The 25,973-nt window shown below is 43.6% G+C and overlaps 3 protein-coding genes across 3 annotated transcripts; 2 read left to right on the plus strand and 1 right to left on the minus strand.

The window, feature by feature from the left end:
• On the plus strand, positions 9,492–11,191 carry LOC8058466 (cytochrome P450 94B3). The gene has a single exon (XM_002439770.2). The coding sequence runs from the start codon at positions 9,572–9,574 to the stop codon at positions 11,114–11,116; it is 1,545 nt and encodes a 514-aa protein (XP_002439815.1). The 5' UTR covers positions 9,492–9,571; the 3' UTR covers positions 11,117–11,191.
• Positions 15,975–18,833, minus strand: LOC8076970. The gene is made up of 3 exons (XM_002441070.2): positions 18,434–18,833; positions 16,297–16,562; positions 15,975–16,211 (listed from the first exon to the last, which is right to left on the minus strand). Exons 1-2 carry the CDS (start codon positions 18,795–18,797, stop codon positions 16,336–16,338), a joined length of 591 nt encoding a protein of 196 aa, XP_002441115.2. The 5' UTR covers positions 18,798–18,833; the 3' UTR covers positions 15,975–16,211; positions 16,297–16,335.
• LOC8058467 (GDSL esterase/lipase At1g71691) lies at positions 22,062–25,265 on the plus strand. Its single transcript, XM_002439771.2, has 3 exons — positions 22,062–22,467; positions 24,009–24,626; positions 24,741–25,265. The coding sequence occupies exons 1-3, from the start codon at positions 22,152–22,154 to the stop codon at positions 24,965–24,967; spliced, it is 1,161 nt and encodes a 386-aa protein (XP_002439816.1). The 5' UTR covers positions 22,062–22,151; the 3' UTR covers positions 24,968–25,265.

Below are 25,973 nucleotides of genomic sequence, written 5' to 3' on the forward strand. Positions count from 1 at the left end.
CTAAGCAATACCTTTGCCTTGATCTCCATAGGGTTTTGTTTTTCTCTTTCTTATTTTCCAAGTTGAGCACTTGATCATCTTGTGGTCATCACCATCATTACCATGATCATCACTTGCTCCATCACTTGGCATGTACCAACCTTATTAAGTCTACACACACTTAGTATAGAGGTTAGTACTAGGGTTTCATCAATTATCCAAAACCAAACTAGGGCTTTCAGAGCAGAACTTCATCTATTAGATCATCTCCCAGCATGTTCCAAAATCTTTTGAAAAATATAGCATGTAACCCATCCGGCCCTGGAGCTTTAAGATCACCAATGCTAAACAGGGCCTTCTTCACCTCTTCTCTGGAAAAAGGCGCCATCAGTAATTGATTCATCTCAGCAGTTACCTTGCGCTCAACATCACCCAAAACTCCTTCATCAACATTATTCACTTCGGATGAAAACAAATTTTCGAAGTAATCTTTTACCATTGTTTTCATTACGCCAATGTCCTCGTGTCTTACCCCCGGTCGTCGACAAGCCCCTTGACCATGTTTCGTTTTTTTCTTGTTGATGCAAAGTGATGAAAGTAGCTCGTATTACGATCACCGTGTTTTAACCAATTAGCTCTAGCTCTTTGAACCCATGTAATCTCCTCCTGTTCCATGAGTAGTTCTAGCCGTAAAAGAATTTCCTTTTCGACTGCTATGAACTCATCTGTCAACGGTCCTCTTCTCACTGCTTCTAGGTCCCGCTTTAGCTTCTTCACACGTTGGACTGGTTTCTTCAATATATTCCGGTCCCAATAATGAAGATCATGGTGCACGGCCTGGACCTTTGACATCAGGTCAGGAGCATGTCCCATAGCTCTTGCGCGAGCCCACGATGCCTGGACTATTTCTTCCACTATTTCCTCCTTCAACCATCTTGCTTCAAACCTTCTTGTGCCCTCCCTAGGTGCACCGTCCCCGACAGGTCATCCGTATGAACAATGAGTGGATGATGATCTGATTTCACCATCTCCCCATTGATCAGAACAGCATTCGGAAACATCATATTCCATCTTGTGTCAGCTGCCCCACGGTCCAGGCGCTCCCTGATTTTTCCCCTACGCCATGTGAATTTATCGCCAGAGTACCCAATGTCTGATAAATCACAATCTAACATAGCATCCTGGAAGGCTTGCATTTGTGCTTGTGCACGAGGTCGGCCCCCCTCCTTTTCATGATGAAATAGAATTTCATTGAAATCTCCTAGGGCCAGCCAAGGCAATGACAGATCATTATGCAGCGATCTCAGAGCCTCCCATGTCAAGTGTTTATGATCCCACCGCGGTTCCCCATAAATGCCAGTTAGTCTCCAATCTTCCTCCCCTCTAATCACCACATCTATGAAATATTGCGAGACTTTCTGACACTGTATAGAGACTTCCTTCTTCCACAACATCAGCAAACCCCCACTCCTCCCATCACTCGCATTGATGATGAAGTGGTCGCAACCCAATCTCCTTTTTAGCTTTTCTGCCTTAACTTCGCCCAGATGAGTTTCAGACAGAAAAAACACATCGGGTTTCTCGCGCTCCTAGATCTCCAGCAACGCACGAACTGCCCGGGCACTCGCAAGGCCCTGGCAGTTCCAAGCCATGATTTTCATTGTTCCCGGTCACTCTCCTCGAAGGAGAGCGCCGATTTAATATTTGTGGTTTTCACAGCCGATTCCACCTCTCCCACGTTCCTTCTTGGCCTCTTTTTATCTTGTTCTTTTAACGGACTAATATCTGGATCCACCTGACTTGGTTGTTCAAACCGGTTGACCTGCATAGCCACCCGGCCACTGCCATCTTCCTCCATCAGTCCCTTCTTCAAGACCAGTGCTTTCCCATGGTCCTGCTCCTCCTCCATAACAATGTCCGTAAGCTCATCATCATGGTAGCCTTCTCCCCTTCCACCACTTCTCCCTCTCCCTCTTCCCCGACCTCCACCTCTACCTCCTCGCTGATCCTCTCTCCCTGACAGTGGGGCGAACGGAACGCGCAACCAATCTCCCCACTGGCAGCTTTGTTTTTCATGAGTTCCATCACCACATTCGGTCACTTCGTGCCCAATACACCCGCAGTAGAAGCAAAAGCTTGGCAACTTTTCATATTGCACCAAATACTGGATCCTCTCCTTGAGTGTGATCGTTACTCCTTTTTTCACCTTTTATTTTTTAAATTATTATAATTTTCTAAGATCATCACTCCTTTTTCGCTTTTTTAGTTTTTTATTATAATTTCCTTACTTTGTAATTCTGCGGAGGGAAAATAGCTGTAGTTGTGACTTGTGAGGTTATCAACAACTAACTGACACACAAGTGACTGGAGATAACAAAAGCCCCATCTTCGAAGCTCCTTTGCCCCTGCATAAAAAAAAGGTTTTAGCCACTGCGAAAAATGCTATAATTTTCCTTAGGCTGGCTGCCCACGTAACCGCTGGCTCACGCAGGCCTCTGGTTTGCTCGCGATAAATTTTATCGCCCGTCATGCAGAATGTTTAAATATATGTATTGAATATTAAATATAGATTATTTACTAAACTAAAAACATAGCTAGAAGTAATTTGTGAGACGAATCTTTTAAGCCTAATTAGTCTAAACAACAATATTTTTTTTGTGTCAGGGAACACATTTGCATTTCATTAGTTATTATAACGTTAAGAAACACACATGTTCTATAGTTTTGATAGCTAGATTCAAGGAACTATGTTTTTGCCATATTGTTTCATCAATGTTATGTTCATGAGTGCAAAACTGTACTTTTTTTTGTGTGTGGCTGCTCCTCTTTTTCTTAGGCCTTGATTAGTTCCCAAAAAATTTTGTAAAATTTTTCACATTCTCAATCACATCGAATCTTGTGGCACATGCATGGAGCACTAAATATAGATAAAAAATAACTAATTACACAGTTTACCTGTAATTGGCGAGACAAATCTTTTGAGTCAAGTTAGTTTATGATTGGACATATTGCCAAATACAAACGAAAGTGTTATTGTTCCTATTTTACAATTTTTTTAAGTAAACAAGGCCTGGCTACCTGGAAATTCCGTAAACATTTATGTGCCACAAGTTGTCTCAATGATGTGTGGGCCCAAACCACATTATCAGTGGCACATAGTAGGAATGGAATGAAGAATTCCTCCTTCAAAGAACTGCACCTTTTGTTGACTACAGTTCTAGAAATAAAAATGCAGACTTTCTCTTGTTGGAATTAAAGAGTGTTGGAAACCACACTTTCACTTAAAATACTGGAAAAAGTCTACATAACCCTCCAAACTATCTAAGGTGGAATACTTCACCCCCAAACTATAAAACCGGATATTCAAAACCGGTCAAATAACCCCCTCGAGTGGTTTTAGAGGGTGGTTTTGTCTTTTTCTTTTTTATTTATTTCCGCTGGATCTTTGAAAAATCATAATAAATCACAGAAAAATCATAAAATAAAAAAATCAATTTTGTTGGACTCCTAATGAGTAGATCTATATAGTGAATATATAATATAATATACTTTAGAACAAAGTTTTTTCTGTAGCTTTAAATCTATGTTTTTCTGTAATTAATTAGAATAATTCATATATGTAGTTCCTATGGTCCAATTGTGGTAAAATTTTTATGGTAGGCTCATTATTGTATGCTTGAACTATGGTAAAAATTTCATACTCATCGGATCACAAATAACTTAGTTATAGATAAAGCATAAATTTAACAAGAATAAAGCTAAATAAATCTATAACTAAATTTTACTTGATCCAATGGATACGAAACTTTTACCATAGTTCAAGCATACAATAATGAGTCCACCATAAAAAAATTACCACAATTGAACCATTGGAACTACATAGATGAATTATTTTTTTAAATTATAGAAAAACATAGATTTAAATCTACAACCAAAACTTTGTACTAAAGTATACCATATTATATATTCATTGTGTAGATCTACTCATTAGAAGTCCAACAAAATTGAATTTTTCATTTTATGATTTTTCTGTGATTTATTATAATTTTTCAAAGATTCAATGGAAATAAATAAAAAAGAAAAAGACAAAACCACCCTCTAAAACCACTCGAGGGGGTTATTTGACCGGTTTTGAAAGTTCATGAGCTAGAATATCCAGTTTTATACTTTGGGGGATGAAGTATTCCACCTTAGATAGTTTGGGGGGTTATGTAGACTTTTTCCTTAAAATACTCAATACATTTCAACTAAAAAGAGAAGTTTTTTCTCAAAATAATGCCTCTAAGATAGATTATGAATTGTATGTCTATAGCATGGTGGTGCAATAAGTGTCCTTATGTAATTTAGGCTAAGCTGCTCTCAAAATGGTTCCTGTTTCTAAGAAATCTTATGCACTATAATATGATGAAACAGTTTTCTCTCTCTTCCTAAAATGAACTGAAAGTTGGTACATAGAACAAATGGCTTTAATGGATTGGCTCTTCCAAACACCGCAGCAGGATCGAAGCCTTCCCAAATTGCCTTAGGCACTCACAATTCAGACTCTATCATAGAGTCTAAAATTATTTATTACCTTGAACAATGTGGACTTAGAGTCTAAATAAGACTTAGAGTCTTATTTTTTGCTACCTCTTTCTTCAATAAATATGCTGCCACATCAGCAAAATAACATAAATAATATGTAATTAATTGTCTTGGACTCTGTGATAGAGTCTTGCATTGTGAGTGCCCTTATCGTAAAAGAGAAACAATGGTTTATTGTCCTCTTTTTCACAACTATGGGCTTGCTATGATCCACTCGAAACAATTGCATCAAACCATCACCGTCTATATGAACCATATACACTAGAAAATCTTGTCAGACCCCAAATCATTGACTTCTCAAGTATGAGTGAAATTGAGATAGACAGTGATTTTCGCATAGTGATGTAGAATCTACATTTTAGATAGAAAATGTTAGGTGTTTGGATCCTAGATTATTTTCTTTAAATAGTGATAATCTTCACATAGTAGGGTTTTTGGTAGATGGTTGGATTCTATAGTCTCATTTTTGAATCCAAATGTTTGTTATTTACTCTTTTTTGTACCTTGTTCTCATTTTTCTTAGGAGATGCAAACAAGGTTGAAAGGAGCATGCAAAACCATTTTCTAGAAAAAAAAACGATCATGAATGGGGTTTTAAAAACTCTAAACAAGACTTTAGCAATACGATGGTTTTCAAATCACAAGGTTGGTTCACCCAAACGCATCATAACTTTTCAAACCAACATATTTTGCAAAATCACAATATTTCTTTTAAAAATCCAAAAAATACATTACATCCATCCCAGAACAGGGTCGGGATAAATGAAATTATATATTAAAGGTAGGTATCAGATTGGGAGTTGGATACCATGAGGCAAAACCTGGGTGAGATTTTAAAACTAAAAAAGAGTTTTAGCAATAAGATGGTTTACAAATTATAAAGGTTTTTTTCACCCAAACATATAACAACATTTTGCAAAATCACATTGTTTCTCTAACTTTTTTCTAAAAAAACACTAACCAGCTGGAGCGCTGCAACATCCTGAGGAGTGCTACCCTAAACAAGGCTGATGTAAAGAAATGTCCTATTAATAATTCGGTTACATTGAGAGTTACTATGTCATGAGGCAAATTTAGGTGAGTGGCGACCATTGAGAAACAAATAATGGACCGCATCTCCTGAAACAACACCCTTCTGATTGACTTTATTTTTGATGAAATAGTTCGTTCGAGCTTCTGTGACCATGGAGAGTGAGCCGTGTGCATTTAAGTACGGCGAGTGAGCCATCAACTTTGTCCCACGTTGCGGGAGAAGAATCAAATGGCGTGTGCATTTGTGGAGCAGTTGGTCGGACCACTTAGAGCAAGTATTATAGTAGGCTGTAAGCCAGCTAAATACTGAGGTAGAGGAGAGAGAAGAGGAGAAAGAGTAAAAGCGGGTTGTAAGCTTACAGCCGGCTCAGACACAAAAACCAAGAAAGTCTGTGAGACAGACAAGTGGGCCATGTATTAATAGTGATGAGCTAACCATTATATGAGTGGGCTGCAAGAAGGCTGTAAAGAAGTCTTACAGCCAGCAGCTGGCTGTATTATAATACTTGCTCTTAGGCTAGTCTCAGTGGTGTCATGCATATTTATTAGAGCGTCATGTCAGCAAAACTGCACTTTTTGCATGAAACGAAGAGAAGAGAGAAGGAAGTAGTTTCACCATGGTGAAACCCCGCGGGCGTTGTTTCCCACGCGGTGAAACGGGATGAAATCCCCACTGAGGGCTAAATCGTTTCACCGTCTTGCATGTGATCCAATCATTTTACAGTAATTAAATGTTTTGCCCAGCCTAGGAAACGTCAAGGTGAAACTCATACATTGTGGAGGTTATTTCATTATTCGTTTCATTGATGCTCTGTCAGCGGATTTGTTTTGAAAATAGTGCATTGAAACAGACCACTGAGAATGGCCTTATACTGACTTAGGCTTGTTTACCATTAAAAAATTGCTAGTTAATAGCTAATAACTGCTTCTTTTTTTTGCAGGGGCTGCTTGGATCCACCTATTAGGTGATTGGATAGTGGGTTGAATGTCGATATAAACTACTGGCACCTACTCCGTATTAGGAATTTCAAATTTGCTTATGGAACTAATAGTTAGTATGTCTTTAGCTAATATGTAGCTGGTCTGTTTGGATCCACTGGTACTAATTTAGGGGTCATTCGTTTCAAGAGAAATGGAGTCCTGGAAATATTCCAGCCGGAAACGCTATTGTATTTTGTATAGGCCACTTGCATCAGGATTCATTCCTAGCCCAAGACGACTGTAAACGAAGGAGACCTTAGGTGGATCCAAACACGCACTAAGGCTTTCTGTAATTGAACCTAATGAATATTTTTTTAATTTATTTGCTATTAGAAAAAACAAAGAAGACACATTTGATCACCATTTTATTGTCGATCATGCACACAATGATACCTCCGTTGAAATCAATTTCAAGGTATTTTGATGGTAGCACGCATGAAAAATGGTGAGGGCTAGTTTTATACTTTACATCAATCAAATCGACTTGTAATTTCAGTAGGTCATCTTTTAATCAACTTCATCATTATGCAACCTGTGAGGACCCAACCCCGCCATCCTACTGAGCGCTTTCACGGTCGGTTGAGAATGGGCCAAGGAAGATGCGGCATTGGCATATACTTACGGATAAACACAGTTTTTCAGATGTGTACACGTCAGCACGATCCACGTGGATCATGCGCTAGGGGGTACGTCATTAGACCCATAAGATAACGTTTGGGCCACAACCAAAGCCCAACATCGGATGCAAAGGGAGGCCCACGAGAATGCAAATCTTGTGTCAAGACAAGACGCCCCTATGGCCGTATCCTCTCAAAAAAGAAAGAAAAAAACAAGACGCCCCTACGAATGCCTGTTCGACGAAAGAGGCTGACTTTGGTAACGTGTGTGTCAGTGCAGCTGACTTTGTTTGCACGTGCTTTTAGCCCATAGACCACTGGATTTGTATCGAAAAGTGTACGTCTACATATCTCACTGTAGATTCATATTGAGAAATGTAGGTATACATATCTCAATGAAAATTTTGTCGTCCAGATGTTAAGAGTACATGCCCTTAAGGGCATATTTTACTTTCCCCGTATGTTTCCCACTGGTGAGTTGGACCCCTATCTTTTGTAGGCCCCTCTTTGGACAGGTGATATAAGGTTCGACAACCATAAGTACATTTATGATGTTCAACAAGCTCAACATGTTAAGATAAACTCCCATGCAATTTAGAAGAAGAGCTGGACTCGCACGTGAAACCCGCATTTACACACATTCAGACCACCTTGAGCCCCAAGGCTCTCCCGACCTTCCTGTTTGTAACCTTTACTATAGACTTTGAGCATTTAGGTTGAGGAACACGAGTGACCACCCCCAAATTGGACGTAGAGTACCTTGCTTGAACCAGTATAAATCATGTGTCTTTAAGTGCTAACCCACGAACCCAAACACATGGCTCACATATTTATTAGCTGAGAATTCAAACCCTAGACAAATAATAAACATAGCATGATCATATTTGATATATAAACGTAGAAAAGGTCTATTTTACAAACCCATGTCCCCCAAAAAAAGTATTCGAATTGGTCCCATTCACCACCTCTTCCCGTACGAATTGTGTCCCAGGCTCAAGATTTTGGGATGATGAATGGTTTACTTCCTGTTTAGAACAATTCTTTGGTTTTGTTTACATTAACTTTTTCATGCATTTTGCATCTCAAGTGTCAAACTAATATCAATGAAAACAGTAGAGAAAAATAGATTATACCATTGAGTACATTGTCAACTGTCACCCCGTGAAAGTTGAAGCCTGATGCGACTTCTATATGAGGTGAAAAGTGATTCGATTCATTTGAGTAGTTGATGTAGTAAAATGAGTCCAAATTTTTTTTTTGGTGTGTGTGTGTGTGTGTGTGTGTGTGTTGTGGGGGGGGGGGGGGGACTAAATATTTGTAGCTAGTAAAATAAACTACTTCCAATAATAGAAAAGCCCATAGTAATCGGGAGCATTATATTATGACCACACCAAGTAAGATTGGTGGTTAAAATTATTGGTAGACCAATAATGTATCTTCCATTTGATGCCTAAATTTATATCTTTTTTTGTTGATTTATTTTTTTATTACAATATGGAATTGTCTAACCAATGTTGTTGTTATGCCCCTTTATTATTTTGCAAAATAATAGTGCTTTTTTTGAATTATATAAGTACAGATATAAACGTTCAACACATACGAATATTCACCCCTATGAATACACGTATGTAAATTCTACCTCTATCGATACCTCTGAAAGACTATGTCCGTATACATCATATTTTTAGAGTCAATGGACCTAATTGTAAGAAAACGCTTACGTGTATTTTACTTTTTCCTAAGGCCTTATTTAGTTCACCCTAAAACCCAAAAACTTTTCATGATTCTCCGTCACATTGAATCTTACGACACATGCATAAAATATTAAATATAGATAAAAAATAACTAATTACACTGTAATTTGCGAGAGTAATCTTTTGAGCCTAGTTAGTCCAAAGTTGGATCATTATCCAATAAAAACGAAAGTGCTACAGTACCCAAAACTTTTTACCTCTTCAACTAAGGCCTCGTTTAGATCTATTTTTTTGGATTTTGATACTGTAGCACTTTCGTGTATATTTGGTAATTATTATCCAACCATGGTCTAACTAGGTTCAAAAGATTTGTCTCGCAAATTACATACAAACTATGTAATTAGTTATTTTTTTATCTAATGCTCCATATATGTGCCGCAAGATTCGATGTGATGGAGAATCTTGAAAAGTTTTTGATTTAGGGGTGAACTGGCCTAAAAAGGCCTAAATATATGGATCGATACGATGATCTCCGAACTGTGGCGAACCTTAAACAAAGTTAGTGACAGTTGTCCCTTCAGAGACATCTGTTAAACTAGACGTCTACTAGCAGCCGAGCAGCTCTAGCTAGCTTGCCGGCAAAGAAGGCGAAATCACTCACTCGCAACCCAAAGCCAGATCGCCATGGAAGTCTCGTTGACCTCCTCTCCTCTCCTCATTCTGTTCCTCGCTCTGCTCTGCTTCCTCTACTACCTGCGCCAGCAGGATCCCAAGAAGCAGCCCCGTGTCCATGGCCTCAAGTCCTACCCCGTCGTCGGCGTCCTCCCGCACTTGGTCAAGAACCACCGTCGCTTGCTCGAGTGGTCGGCCGACGTCGTGACGAAGAGCCCCACGCACACCATGTCTTTCAAGGTCCCCGGCCTCATCGGCGCCGCCATCACCGCCAACCCGGCCAACGTCGAGCACATCCTCAAGACCAACTTCGCCAACTACCCAAAGGGCGAGGTCACGGTGTCCACCATCGAGGATTTCCTTGGCCACGGCATCTTCAACTCCGACGGCGACCAGTGGCTGTGGCAGCGCAAGGCCGCCAGCTACGAGTTCAGCAAGCGCTCGCTCAGGAGCTTCGTCGTCGACACGGTCCGCTTCGAGGTCGCCGAGCGGCTGCTGCCGCTGCTCGACCGCGCGGCGCGCGACGACGGCCGGACGCTGGACGTTCAGGACGTGCTCGAGCGCTTCGCGTTCGACAACATCTGCTGCGTCGCCTTCGACCACGACCCGGCGTGCCTCGCCGAGGACGGCATGGCCGCGCCGCAGAGCGCCGAGTTCATGCGCGCCTTCAACGACGTGCAGGACGCCGTCATGGCCCGGTTCATGGCTCCGGCCAGATCTCTGTGGCGCGTCAAGAGGCTGCTCAACCTGGAGCCCGAGAGGCGGCTGCGGGAGGCGCTCGCCACGGTCCGTGGCTACGCCGACCGGATCGTCCGCGAGCGCCGGAACAGAGGGGAAGGGGACGCCGGGCACGACTTCTTGTCGCGCTTCGCCGCGAGCGGCGAGCACAGCGACGAGGGCCTCCTCGACGTGGTCACCAACTTCATCATCGCCGGCCGGGACACGACGTCGTCAGCACTGACCTGGTTCTTCTGGCTCGTCTCCGGCCGGCCGGACGTAGAGGACAAGATCGTGGGCGAGATCCGCACGGTGCGCGCGGCTAGCCAGGGCACCAGCACCACGGGCGCGACCTTCAGCTTCGACGAGCTGCGCGACATGCACTACCTCCACGCCGCCATCACCGAGTCCATGCGGCTGTACCCGCCGGTGCCCATGGACTCGCGCCGCTGCGAGCAGGACGACTTCCTGCCGGACGGCACGTTCGTCGGGGCAGGGTGGCAGGCGTCCTATTCGGCGTTCGCGATGGCGCGGGTGGAGGACATATGGGGCAATGACTGCGAGGAGTTCCGGCCGGAGCGGTGGCTCGGCGACGACGGCGCGTTCCGGCCGGAGAGCCCGTTCAAGTACCCGGTGTTCCACGCGGGGCCGAGGGTGTGCCTCGGCAAGGAGATGGCGTACATCCAGATGAAGTCCATCGTCGCGTGCGCGTTCGAGAGGTTCAGCTTTCGGTTCGTCGGCGGCGAGGAGCGACCGGGGCTGGTGCTCTCGTTCACGCTGCGGATGAAAGGCGGCTTGCCGATGCAAGTGAGCAAGAGGAGCTACGGAAGAGACATGTGACATGTCCAATTTGTACGTGGCCAACTAAGGCTCTATTTTGCTGCACTATTTCAGGAGTATAATATTTTTCTCTCACAATATTTTATCGTAAGTATCAGCATAAGCTAAATTTCAACAAGACAAACAAAGAACGATTATTTTTTTGGCATTTGTCTACCTCCTTTGACATGCTGCCGCCCACCGCCTCGCCGCGGCACAGTAGGGTCGGCCGTGGAGCTCTAGCGAGGCCCTATGGCGCCCGCGGCAGCCTCCCTCTCTCTCCTTATGTCGCTGCTTTCTTCCTTCCAATTCTGGCGAACAACCATGACTCCTGCGCCCCGATCTGACCCGGCCGCCTTCACCACCACCTCGGCCTTGAACCGCCCGCCGCTTGACTTGCCTACCTCTCTTCTAAGTGTCGGGCGTGAGCCAGGCGTTGGTCGCTAGAGTTGGAGAAGAAGGGGACTTGGTGGGCGTTGGGCATCGAGCGCGGGCGTCGACCGTCTGAGTTGGGAAAGAAGGACGCACACTACTACATAATTTCTTTTTTGAGGCGGGTAAAAACAATTTTCCAAGGCGGGCAAGATAAACGTCTCTAATAGAAGATCACAGTTAATCAAGCATTAACCGAGGCGTTTGTTTGCCCGCCTCGGTAAATAATTCAGAAAAATAAAAAAAAAGTGAAAAAGACCGTCGACAAGCCCGCTGAGCCCATCGACGGCCCTTCCAAGCCCAATCCACCACTGCTGCCGCCCCAAGCCTAGTGCGTCGCTGCCACCGCAGTCCTCGTAGCCAGTGACGAGGTGGGCGCCGGATCTGCGACCAGGGACAAGGTGGCGGCCGGATTCACCTCCGGGGATGAGGTGGCGGCCGGATCCGACGCCAGGGATGAGGTAGGGCTCGAATCCGCTGCCAAGTTGATGTTGAGGTTGGATCCACCATGAGGGAAGAGATGGGGCTGGATCCACCGTTGGTGACAAGGGGCCCCGCGCTTGTCGCCAATTTGGAGCCGCCGAGGAAGAGCTTAGGGCCAGATTTGCTGTTGGGGAAGAGGTTGGGGCCGAATACATCGCCGCCGATTTGGAGCCGCGTCGCCATGGCCAGAAGGAGGAGGGGCGCCGCCATTGTGGGAGCAAGGAGAGGGCACCCCGCGCGCCACTGCCTGCTGCAGAGAAGGGGGAGGTGGGGCGCATCCGGGAGAGGGTAGGGCGCTGCTAGATGTGGAGCAGGGCGAGGTGGGCGCCACTCGGAGATCAGTATGGGACGCTGCTGCCTGCGCGAGGTGAGAGAGGAGTGTGGCTACGTGAGGTGGAGAGTGTTCGATTGAGGCTGAAAACCCTAGTCTCTTGTTATAAATGTGACCTTAGAACTGGGCCTTTTGGGCTAGCGGGCTAGGCTTGATTTACCGAGGCGGTTGGAGTTAAAATGCCCGCCTCGGTTAATTATTTAACGAGGTGGTTACGTTAGGATGTCCGCCTCGGTTAATGTGTATTAACTTTGATGGGTATTTTAAGGGTGCCCGTCTCGGTTAATCAATTTTATGAGGCGGTTTCTGTAACGCCTCATTTAATAAAAAAATGACCGCCTCAGATATTAACTGAGGTGATTAAAATTTCTTGGCATTAACTGAGGCGGTTAAAATTTCTGCCCGTCGAAGGATGTTTTCAAAAGATCTTGGAAAATCTTTTTTTAAGTAGTGGCAGGCACAACGAGCGGGCACATGCGAAATTGAGTTTTCCACACGACCAAAACACTTGGGCACATGCCAAATTTTTGTTTAGCAATTTTGAGAAAAAGAACACAGTTTTGATCCTTTCAAAGTCAAATGGCCACTACTACTGATTCTATGAGATTCAAGATCAAGGGAATACAGTGAGTAGACTATGACATTACTTTTTGTTTATGGAAGGTCGCTGAACTTTTTTATTGGACTGTTGGTCTACCTCCATTCCATTAAGTGACGTTTTTAACTTTTAGGTACCATGTATCATCCTTCATCTTATTAATTATTTTTAAAATTATAAAATAAATAAATTATTATTAAAGTATTTTTAATAATAAAAATAACTCATAATAAAATAGATAATATTTATAAAAAATTAAATAAGATAAATGGTCAAATAAAATAACACGAAATCTAAAATATCATTTTTATTGTGACGAAGAGAGTAGTCCAAATAACTATGTTCCCCGCACAATGCTACGTACAGATATTCTTGGTACGCAACTTTAGAGTTACTCTCCTCTCCTATGCTCTCATTTAGTTTGATCGGTCCAGTCTAGCCTCCAATTTTAGTCTTGTGGTTTGAGCTTATCTATTAAATCTGTCAGTCATTTAACAATACTTTTAACACTAGCCTGAGAGAAATTCATAGAGGTGGTGGACAATATATTTGGACAAACAAGCAAGTCAACCCAATAGTGGTTGTTCTGGACAGGGTTTTCATGAGTGCTAGTTGGGAGGCCCATTTTCTTTTAGTTTCTGCTCATTCTATCACTAGGATAGGGTCGGATCACAATCCTTTGCTAGTAGAGGTGGATACATTTAAAGACATTAGATCAAAAAAATTTAGGTTTGAAGCAGCTTGGGTGAGAGAAGAAGGTTTGAGACAGTGGATGTTGTCCAAATGGCCTAACAAACAGAAACTTAGGGGATTGACTATTGACAAAAAATTGCTACTAGGCTAAGAAGCAATCTAAGAGGTTGGAAGAATAATTGGGGAGGTGATATGAAGAAGAAAAAACAGGATCTTTTACTTATCAATCAATGTGGGGGTATAAACTCGAGTTATAGACCGCACCATCGGAGGTGGCCCAAATCACAAGATGAAGATGTGTGGCGCATGACGCTGATCCACGTACGCCGCAAGCCCGCAAGGCTACAAGAAGATATTGTACCAAATATGATATTTTGCTTGTAACTCTGTCCCTTCACAGTATATAATGAAGGGCAGGGGTCTCCTAGAGGATAATTCAACTCAACTCATCTCATATCATCAATACAATCAGACGGACGTAGATATTACACCCTAACGGCGGCCGAACCTGGATAAAACCCTTGTCTGTGTCTTGCGTCACCATCTAGTTCGTAGCTTGCGCACCTGCTTGTCGATAATCTACTACATCGGCATACTCCTAGGTAGACTGCCGACCACATTTCGTTGACAGTGGCGCGTCAGATAGAGGGTGTGCGTGCAACTTCCCAGACGAACCAGATGAGAATTTTATTCATCAACGCCCACCACGGTGACTCACTTCCCGCGGCAAGCATCTTTGCGCAACATGTTACAGCGTGAGGATCTTGACCGACGTATTGTTGGGCCTTGGCGACGGCGTACCAAGAGGCAACTCGACCCTTGTTGATCGGATCTGATCCCTTCATGATGCCCTAACTAGCTTGTCTATAGCACAATCTAATCTGGCTCGTGATTGACGAGCATCCAACCAACTCAAGAAGGACGATGTATCAGTGTTTTTCTCTCACAACAAATCAACCAACAGTATTTTTTATCATAACTTATCAGCCAAACGAATAAGGTGGAGGAGCTTACATAGGTTGTCATACCATGCATGTATCAAACCTGAGATTTTCATCAAGATCAAGGAGCGATGCATACTAATAAATCCAAACCTAAGTCATACTTTAGTTCTTCTATATAGTTAAATGTTCTCTTATATTTACATGTTGTCGGGTATCTACACCTATTTCCATGATTATTAATTACAGCGGCGCTGGACCATGGCAAACCTCGGATCGGCGCAGCATCGAGCTCTTCGGCGTTTAATCGCTTCCGTGTTGTTGAATCAGGCCCATCTCAATCTGTATCATAACTTGCACATATGCATGCATCGTATACACAAGGTGATCAATCACGATGGCTTGTTATCATCCGATCCTGCAATGAAGCCACAAGATCCAATCTATATACAAGACTAAGGAAGTAAGGAGCATCAACCGGGCACGACGGCGAGGCGCACACGTATCACAAGATGCATGTTCGGCTCCGCAAGCCAATAGCTAGAGAAGGCGTATTGAAAAGTCATAACTGAAAATACTATTCGCTAATTTACGGCTTATAAAACAAATAAACAGACCATATAGGCCAACCAGCAAAACAAGCGGTGAAGATTATTTGCATCTCAAGAATCGGAAACGGCACCATATGGACGGTTTTCCTTATCAGCGATGGAATAATAATCATAGAACTGGTACCATCACGCACGTGACAAGGCTCGTTATTTTAGAGATCCTGTTAACGAGGCTCCTGGAGCCAGTTTTTAGCACTTTATTGTCAAACCATAACCTTAAAAATTTCATCTCATAAAGTAGTCACAATGCAATTAATTATTTTTTTAATCTATAATAATATTTTATACGTGTCCAAACATTCAGATAGAATAATATGTAAACTTTTGGAGAGAAACTAAATAAGGCCTTGTTTAGTTCCGAAAAGATTTTGTATTTCGTTACTGTAGCATTTTCGTTTGTTTGTAGCAAATATTATTTAATAATAGACTAACTAGGGTTAAAAGATTCGGCTCGTGATTTACAGTCAAACTGTATAATTAGTTTTTGTTTTCGTCTATATTTAATGCTTTATACATATGCCGCAAGATTTGATGTGACAGGAATCTTGAAAACTTTTTGGTTTTGGAGGTGAACTAAACAAGGCCTAAGGCTGCGTGATATTAACAGGAGAGGAAGTAACTAGTATCGTGATATTAACAGCAGCGGCAGCATTCTAACGAAAATAATGTATTGCATCAAGAATTAGAATATGGAAACCCAGAAAATAGGACATCTACTTCCAAGAAAAGGACGACAAACTAATTCCAGTCTCTTGAATATGGTTATCATAGTCTATATAGATTTCTTTACTAGATGCACATATATATATATATATATATATATTCAGAAAACTTTAAAAATCAAAGAATGTTCTCCAAACCTTAATACTTCCTCCTTAAAGCTATTCTCAAGCATCCTGCACGCAGAGATGTTCATCATATATAAAGCTAAAGTACAATAGACCTTTCTTGTGGAGGTCTGTCAAGTTTAAATACAACAAATTCTTTACATTAACATGAAAACGCTTTGAAGGCAAGCCAGCAAAACCTGTGGACAATTAAAAAAACATTTAAAAAAATATGCACAGGGGGAAAATGCTTTCATACTGTAAATATGGTACGACAGAAATCACCTTGTCAGCCAAGATACTCTTGCTGTACATTGAAGAATATCAATCTCTAAGACCAAGCTCCACCTCAATGTCATCATCCTCTTCAAATAGCTTTAGCAGACGTGCATGTTGTTCCTCCCTTTTCTTCTTCTGCCAATACTTGAAAATGAAAAACGACAACAGAATGACAGCCCCCACTCCTAGGAGGACGAACAAAATTGTTTTGCCAGTATGGCCCTTCGGCTGAGCTTCAGCTTTCTTATCATCATTAGGATCACCAGCTAGCACTGCAAAACATTGTAGGCAGTTAGTTGTCTGAAATTGAAAGTCTGTGGAATAGACACCTATATTTTGATTATTCTGCACTTGCACAGATTTTAACAGAAGGGAAATGAAGCAACGTAACGACAACAAAAAAAGGGATGTCACATCACAGTTATATAAGTTACTGTCTTCAAGAATTAAAAAATGGTACAGCATATCAGAAACATGAACATTTGTCAGTAGTTAAAAGGCAACTGTATCATTATCAGATCTTAAATGAGCTATTGCTTCCTGATCAATGGACCTAGCATTGCAGTTTCCAACTGCACCAACCACGTCTCACTACCCAGTCATGTACAGAACTTACAAGAGTGCTGACAGCAAAACCAATTTTAGATGGTACCCAGAGGCCATACATAAAACACTAGCTGGCTAGGTAGAAATCTTAGTATCACCAGGCCAGCCATGGAGAAAGTTGATAGAACCAAACCCATTTATCATGTGCTTAGAAGTAATACTGTGAATACTTTGTTACTAATAACAGATTGATTGCTTATAGAGCGTCATGAAAAACAGCAATTAACACTCACACCACATTCATTCAACTGTAAATTGTTTATTGGCCATTTGTAGTATAAACAACCACAGATCTGGCCAGTTAACCCTAGTTAATTTTATCTTAACCTTCTGAAGTTTAATCTAACCAAAAAAAGACTTTGGTATTTCAATTGGCTGAAGGAACAAAAATCAGGGGGCAGTAGATAGGATTGTAAAACTCCCTACCCCCATCAAGTTCTTTTTTCCATATGAGCAAACCCGAATCTCATCACTTCGAAGTTAGAAGAACCAAAATTATAGCAAGAGCTGTGCTGTCTTTGTTCTTTTTTCCAGATTCAAGGTACTAGTAAGTAATATCATCGGAGATTTGTGTTGTTAAGATGCCAATCCAAAAACAAAAATATTTATATGGCACTTGCATTTTCACCTCCTTTTTTTCTAGGACAAAATGTTTTTTTTGTGCCAAGGGGGATCTATACTTAAGTTTCTTAACTATATCTCACAGAAGGACCAACCATGTGGCTTTACCACTCTAGATTAGAATACCTGTAAGCTGAGTAGTTGACAAGTGTGAAATCAATCATGGATGAAATATGACAATGGCATACGCCTAGCGGAAGTCAAAACAAGGTAACACATAGCCGATGATGTAGCTCCTAATCCTAAGACAAAAGAATGACCAGTTCCTTACTGCATGCTATTGTACAAATGGTGACTGGGTGATCTTTCAATCAATCCTATACAGCATGGGCTTAGCCTTTTAACAGATATAATACATTTTTACTCCTACTAGGTAAACAAAACTATCTGAACTTCAGGCAATAGCTTTGCTCAGTAATGTACAGAAGCGCTGCAATTTTGTTCAGGGTCAGAAACATGCAGCAGCCAAGACAAACATGAATCTAAGGAGGGAGGTTTTAGGGTAAAATATTATTCCTTCTACATTTTGAACCCCAAAATAATTTCAATTTTCCAATGAAGAGATGTCATTCGTGTAGCACAAACAGTACGATGATTCGAACAAACTATTGTAAAGATAATAGCGGGTACAGGTGCTCGTCATACATAAAAGCTTCACAAACTCTCACCGGAGATGGGCAAATTCATCCTTCCCTAACCACCCAATAATTTTCAACGAAAGTGCCGTCTACAATCCAATTATTAGACTCACAAGACACAGCAGGGAATCGGAATATATTCAAGGAAAATAAATAATCGTGGTAGCGATTCCCCAATCCCCCACCCCCCTCCTTGGACTAGTAGATAGATCTCGCTGTAACCCTCTCCCGGAACGGCCCCGGATCCCACGAACGACAAGCAGATCGAGAACGCGAACCTGCGGTGAACTGGGCGCAGATCCCGGAGGCAGCGAGGAGAAACAGGGCGACCGGGGCCGGTCTGGATCCGCCCCTCATCTCCGCCCGCTCACGTCCGGCCGGAGCGCGCCGCTCCCTCCCTCCTCTCCCTCGGCTCGCTGCGGTTGGGTGATGGTGGCCTGGTGGTGGTGGTGGTGGTGGTGGGTGGTGGTGCGCTTGCCTGCCTGCTTGGGCGCGGTGGTGGTGCTGGCGCTTGACGGGCTCGCGCTGCTGGTGCGGTTGCGGTGGTGGTGCGGTTGCCGTGCCGGTTTGGCCTTGTTGGCGTTTGTAGTAGTAGTAGTAGCCCGTGGCGACGGGTCGGACGCAGCCGGGTTTGGTTCGCATCGAAGGCTCCGCTTCGCTGCAGGTGGATGGTCCTATTCGGCGGCGTTGTGTTGTGTCGCTGCTGGTGGGCCGCGGTGGAGATTCGGTGCGACCGATGACGCGTCTGAAGTTTCGTTGCGCGAAACAACCTGTAATCCACTTGTCCCAGCTTCTCGTCAAAGACCACGAGTCTATAAACAAGTCTGGTAAATGTCCATGCAGATCGTTGCCAAAAATACAACTTTTTCTAAGCGATCGACAGAAACAACCGCTTCCGCGCTATGTTTTGGCGTAATTGCATCAACCTAGGGTATGGTTGGTTGGCTTCTAAACCTTAGGTTTAGGCTGTTTGGTCCAAGCATAGTGCCCACTCCCTATGCATAGTCCAAGCATACGTTGCATTAACTATGAATTTGTGATCCTCTGCCAAAAGAGGAGAAAACATTGAATTTGTGAAAATTGTGACGTTATACTAGAATTGACGAACTTATGAAATGTTTAGATTCAGAAAATGACAATCTAATAGCAAGGTGTGTCAAGCATCCTTTGTGATTTAGTATTTGTTCCACTCGTTTAGACCCCATATAGGAGCATCCATGATCACTGACTTGCTTATGGTTATCACAGGACATCTTGAATTCATGATTAATTAAAAGTAACATGCATTTAATTTGGTTGATACATATGAAACTGATACTTATTACTACTACATGCAGACCTATCATAGTCACGTCATACCTCGGCCTCCTTCGTAACTAAATTTTAGCCTCGACAATAAGCTGTTGACAGTGATAGTCATAGCCCTCATTGTCGGCTTTGTCACTGACGGTGGTGTACACTAACACCATTGTATTGGATTATGATTCATTCGTGACTAGTAGGTCCTTATTTCTGTCGCATTGGGGGACGCCCCGCCTTTGTGGATGTACGCTAACACCATCATACTGGCTTATGATTCGTCCATGATCAGGTTATTGTTTTTGTTGCATTGGAGCATGACCTGCTTGTGTCAAGGTGAACATCATTGTTGCTTCAGCGTATGAACCCGTTGGGTCATAGGGCATAGTCACTATCATGTTGTAGCATGATCCACCTATGATGATCTTTTAGTCGGTATTAGGTTACTAAGAAATTTGGCGGTGATACACTATTGAACCCTGTCGCATCAGACGAATAGCAACGATAACAAAAAAACAACACGGGATGAAACAAATCGAGGGATCAATCATGAAAGTCCACAATGCACAATGGATCTACATCTTTCTCCGAAGAATCTAAGCTGCAACATTCTATGAAGACTAACGTGCATAGGTAACTGTGTCCTATTTCTATCCCATGTTATTTGTTATTTGGGATCATCTTGAATACATAATTTTTTCCACCTTCCTCTCCAATGTTGGCTCCTCTCAGTGCTATCTCTCTAATACTATTATTCGACACCCTCTCATATTATAGGACACCACTCAAACAATGACACAAAACCATAATCACCTCCACTTGTACAGCTTGTTTCTCTCCGTACTCTGTCTTCTCCTCACATCTTGTATTTGATAGCTTCTGGACACGAAATATGCCCCAAGCTAACATAACCTGAGCCTCTATGACCCTGCACAAGGAATAACCATCTACTTTGCAGTGCCAACAACTTCCCAATTGTGTTGCTATAAGCTTTGTCCCTACACCCACAAGTAGCTATTATCGTAAAAGGGCTAGTTATTGTGAGTTTCTCCTTAATTAACTTGTTGAAAACCTAAACTATAACCTAACCATAAGTCACAAGAAACGGCAACCCACAAATAGCTATTATCTCTCTAATACTAACTCGTTGAAAACCTAAACTTCAAATGTACTACAACTCAGGCCTTGTTTAGTTCGCAAAAATTTTCAAGATTTCCCGTCACATCGAATCTTTAATCACATGCATGGAGCATTAAATAAAGATAAAAATAAAAACTAATTACACAGTTTATCTGAAATTTGTGAGATGAATCTTTTAAGCCTAGTTACTCCGTGATTGGACAATGTTTGTCAAATAAAAACGAAAGTATTACAGTAGCCAAAAAACCAAAATTTTACCAGCTAAACAAGGCCTCAGACAAACAGAAAACATACCACGAGAAACGACAAGTTAGAAATAGAGAACGAGCTCTAGCTCGGGCCTTGTTTAGTTCCGAAAAGATTTCGAATTTCGGTACTGTAGCATTTTCGTTTGTTTGTGACAAATATTATCTAATTATGGACTAACTAGGATCAAAAGATTTGTCTCGCGATTTACAGATAAACTGTGTAATTAGTTTTTGTTTTCGTCTATATTTAATGTTTCATGTATGTGCCATAAGATTCGATGTGACGGAAAATTTTGAAAACTTTTTGATTTTTAGGGTGAACTAAGGCCTTGTTTAGTTTCCAAAAAATTTCAAGATTCTCCGTCACATCGAATCTTGTGACACATGCATGAAGTATTAAATATAGACAAAAATAAATACTGATTACACAGTTTACCTGTAAATCGCGAACTGAATCTTTTGAGTCTAGTTAGTCCATAATTGGACAATATTTGTCACAAACAAACGAAACAAGGCCTAAACAAGGCCTTGGTTGGCATGCATCGTCGGTGTGCATATGATTGTATTGCTCTCGACGAGATGTGTTAAAAAAACAGGATAAAAACAAAAGAGTTTATAGATAGCCTGAATGCCCAGGACAGCCCAACGGGGCCGTTGGAGTGAGGCCCTCACCACCAAAAAAATTTTCCATCCAATATAGATAAAAAAAAATAAACTAATTATACAGTTTGGTTAAAAATCACGAGACGAATCTTTTAAGCCTAGTTATTCTATGATTAGCCTTAAGTGCCACAATAATCCACATGTGTTAATGATAGATTAATTATACTTAGTAGATTTGTCTTGCAGTTTTCTGACGAGCTATATAATTTGTTTTTTTATTAGTTTTTAAAAATTTCTCTCGACATCCTTTCAACATATTCGACGTGACACTAAAAAATTTTAATCTCAAATAACCTGAGCGTCCGAGACGGCCTGGCCCACATTTGACGAACGAGCGAGGTGGGGTGAAAACAGTTCACCGTGCCGGCGTGACCGCGTGCCACCATGGCCGCTGCTCGCTGCAGTCGCGTGCGCGCTCCCCGAGAGCCACCATTTACTGCGCCAGCGTCGCAATTACTCCCTGCCCAATCCACCCACCAACCAACCCAAAACCTCTCTCCGTCCCTCCTCTATATACACACACACACGCCACAGCAGAGGCCACGCCGCAGCAGCCTGCACGCACTCTCACTGACCCGGTGCTCAGCAGCCTTCCGCTCCGGAAGCTAGCTCGCTCTCCGGCCAGCCACCACCCCTCCACCTAACAATGGCGGCCGCCGTGGCCCTACTCCTGCTCTCTGCCCTCGGCGGAGCGGCGGCGCAGGTGTTCCCGCCGTGGAACGGCACGTTCCCGATGGGGCCTGGCTTCGGAGGCGGGAGCAGCGGCGGCGGGGGCGCGGGCGCGGCGGCGGCGGGGACGCTCGTGCCGGCGATGTTCGTGTTCGGGGACTCGCTGACGGACAACGGCAACAACAACGACCTCAACTCGCTTGCCAAGGCGAACTACCCGCCCTACGGCATCGACTTCGCCGGCGGGCCCACCGGCCGCTTCTCCAACGGCTACACCATGGTCGACGAGATTGGTACGTACTGCTGCATCCGCCAGTGCATGCATGCATATGTTATGTTGCTATGCTAGTTTTCTTCTCTGATTTCTCTGGCCTATGTTCATCTCAAACTGCTACTGTAGTTTTCTAAAACAAAAAAAAAAAAGATGTGCTCTCAAGTCTCAAGCTAGCTAGTAGCCGTGCAGTGTTTCCACAGAGACCTTGCTCGTCTTTAATTCCAACTGGGAGCTGCTACTAGTTCAGAAGAACTTCGCACGATGCTACTGGCAACTGAAAGAAGAAGAAAAAAACTAAGGATAAGATGCACAATAAATAATTCTATAAAGATTATATAAATGTGTTTGGAAAGGGGCTATATATGGCAATTGGCAATTGCTCTTAATGAAAAGAATCCATCTAGTTATCTATACGGGTTAGTAGAGCCATTGCAACATTTTCAGGAGCAGATGATGATCAAGCAAAGTACTAGTACACAATACATGCATACGCTTAATTATTTTTTACTAGAAATGATAGTTCCAGGCTTCCAGCACATCTTAAATATCTTTTCTCTGCTCAATAAAAAGAAACAGAGTCAAGGAAGAAATTCTCTTCTTCTAATTAATTTGCTGTAGAATCTATGCAGGTAGATCAGTAACACTAAGATATTTTTCCATGAAAGACTAGTTTAGTACTATACATAGTACATTTGAAGCAATTTCCTCAAAACGCATATATTCGAGGATAGATTGTTTGGGTATACACACATTTTTCGGGGAAGTACGTAGTAGGTTGGTACATATACATCAATTCTACGAGTTTTGCAACTTTCTGCAAGCATACAATAGATATGCCAGATACGTTCATTGCCTCAAATTGTAGGCCTCTCATCTTGTATACTCGAAGAAGCAATAGTGCAAGTGTGCAACTGATAGCGGAATGACACACTCAAGCCTACATTTGCTTCAACCATAAATATGAAGCATAGTGCGTGTGCAGCACATGGAGATCTGGTGTAGTGTGTAGTACTAGTTCGTATGGTCCACAGTGCACACACCACTCCTTGGCGCAGTAAAAATTGGCTCGACCGGCCAGACATCAATTCACGCTCTTTCACTCTTGAACGGTGGTGACATAATGCTGCTGCCGCCCCTCGCCATTGATTCCCATCTCATGCGCTAGGACACGGTATGTTGAATTCACCGTGACATGTCAATCTGTACCGCTGCCGTGCATATATGGCATCAATGTTTCCATGTGACTCTACCACAGCAGTACGACGGCAAAGCAGTGAATGCAGCATATACTCCTTTACGTGCTTGAACACATGGGGTCCTGATGACCGTCGATTCGTACCCTTCACCAAGAATCTACTACCAGCAACAGGGTTCTCACGCAAGATCATCATATTTATCACTGCAGATCAAAGAGCTGAATCCCCGTAGTAATCCATAGTACAGCATGTACACAATTATATTATAGCTAGCTATAGTTAATAATCCAAGGAATTAGTACGTGCTGTGCTTAGTGATTAATAAGAACTGACTCCGTGCGCCGCCGTCGTCGTCATGTTTCAGCTCAACTCCTGGGCCTGCCGCTGCTGCCGTCGCACCCGGACGCCTCGAGCGGCGACGCGGCGCTGCACGGGGTGAACTACGCGTCGGCGGCGGCGGGGATCCTGGACAACACGGGGCAGAACTTCGTGGGTCGCATCCCGTTCAACCAGCAGATCAAGAACTTCGAGCAGACGCTGGACACCCTGAGCAAGCACCTGGGCGGCGCCTCCAAGCTGGCGCCGTCGCTGGCGCGGAGCATCTTCTACGTCGGGATGGGCAGCAACGACTACCTCAACAACTACCTGATGCCCAACTACAACACCCGCAACGAGTACAACGGCGACCAGTACTCCACGCTGCTGGTGCAGCAGTACGCCAAGCAGCTCGGCACGCTCTACAACCTCGGCGCGCGCAGGTTCGTCATCGCCGGCGTCGGGTCCATGGCGTGCATCCCCAACATGCGCGCGCGGAGCCCCGTCAACATGTGCTCCCCCGACGTCGACGACCTCATCATCCCGTTCAACAGCAAGGTGAAGGCCATGGTGAACACCCTCAACGCCAACCGCCCCGGCGCCAAGTTCATCTACGTCGACAACTACGCCATGATCTCGCAGGTCCTTCGCAACCCATGGTCCTACGGTACGTATGTGTGTGTAGCTAGCTAGCTCCTCGTCGTCGATCATGGCCGCCGATGAGATATGATGGCCGCCGGCCGGAGTCGTCTCCTGACTGCTGCGTGAACACGTACTGCAGGGTTCAGCGTGACGGACCGTGGCTGCTGCGGCATCGGGAGGAACAGGGGGATGATCACCTGCCTGCCGTTCCTGCGGCCGTGCCTCAACCGGCAGGCCTACATCTTCTGGGACGCCTTCCACCCGACGGAGCGGGTGAACGTGCTGCTCGGCAGGGCCGCCTTCAGCGGCGGAAACGACGTTGTGTACCCCATGAACATCCAGCAGCTCGCAGCATGGCAGCCGTAGTAGACACGGTTTTACGGCCTGATGTCAAGCTGTCGATCGATGCGTGGTTTTGCAGCGGTAGTGTGTTGTGTGTGCATGTGTGGGTGAGGTGTACAAGATGTATGGTCATGAGTAGGAGGGAGCTGAGCGGAGTTATGGTACGGTTCGTGTGCGTCCAGTGTCCTGTTGTTTGTGGTCAAAATCGTGTCTCTCTGTTGTTTTTTTGGACCATCAGCCATCAGTGTTTGTTCGTTTGGTTCCTGTACTGCATATCACGGAGATCAGTATGTAGAGTTATTTTCCTGTGTGGTTGTCTCCATGTTCGCCTGTTTAATGATGGTAGTACCATCCTATTATATTTTTTGATTGACACAGAAGTTCGTTACTTCATTTATATAAAAATAAATGGATTACCATGAGTTACTCGGTCTAACCAAAGAGTTTCTATGCCGAGCTCTGATTCGGTATCATTTTTTCTTCACCCGTCTTCTTCCTCCTCTCGACGTGCCATCGTAGTCTAATGATCCCTGCCCTACAGTGGCGTGGCGCGGTAGGATCTTATTGGAGCTCCAAAGCCTAGAGCTTCGATGAAACCCCACTACGCCTCCCGCAGCCTCCTTTTCTCTCCTCCCCCCTCTTCCACTTTTGCTATGGCCATGGGCGTCCTCGCCCTCACATGGTCCTCTTGTCTCCACCATGGCGACACAAACGCCACCCTCCTGATGTCCCAATTACCTAGGTGGGATGCCTCTCTCGAGCCCTTTCTAAGCCCGTTGGAGTTGAGAAAGAACATAGAGAGAGGCCTAGAGATGGAGAAGAATGAAAGGGAGAGAAATCAAGTGGTGAGAGAGAAAGAAACACTCAAGCATGAGATAGCTTTAGCATAACCAAATCTCTCTTTATGGAACAAGACAAAATCATTGGGTATGTTTATATATTTGCTGACATGTTTTCAGAAGTGATTGCTTTTGTTCCTGAAACGTGCTTTGCATATTTATCTATATATAACATAATTACAAAGCTACCT

The sequence above is a fragment of the Sorghum bicolor genome, chromosome 9, assembly GCF_000003195.3.
Source record: "Sorghum bicolor cultivar BTx623 chromosome 9, Sorghum_bicolor_NCBIv3, whole genome shotgun sequence".
Lineage (NCBI taxonomy): Eukaryota > Viridiplantae > Streptophyta > Magnoliopsida > Poales > Poaceae > Sorghum > Sorghum bicolor.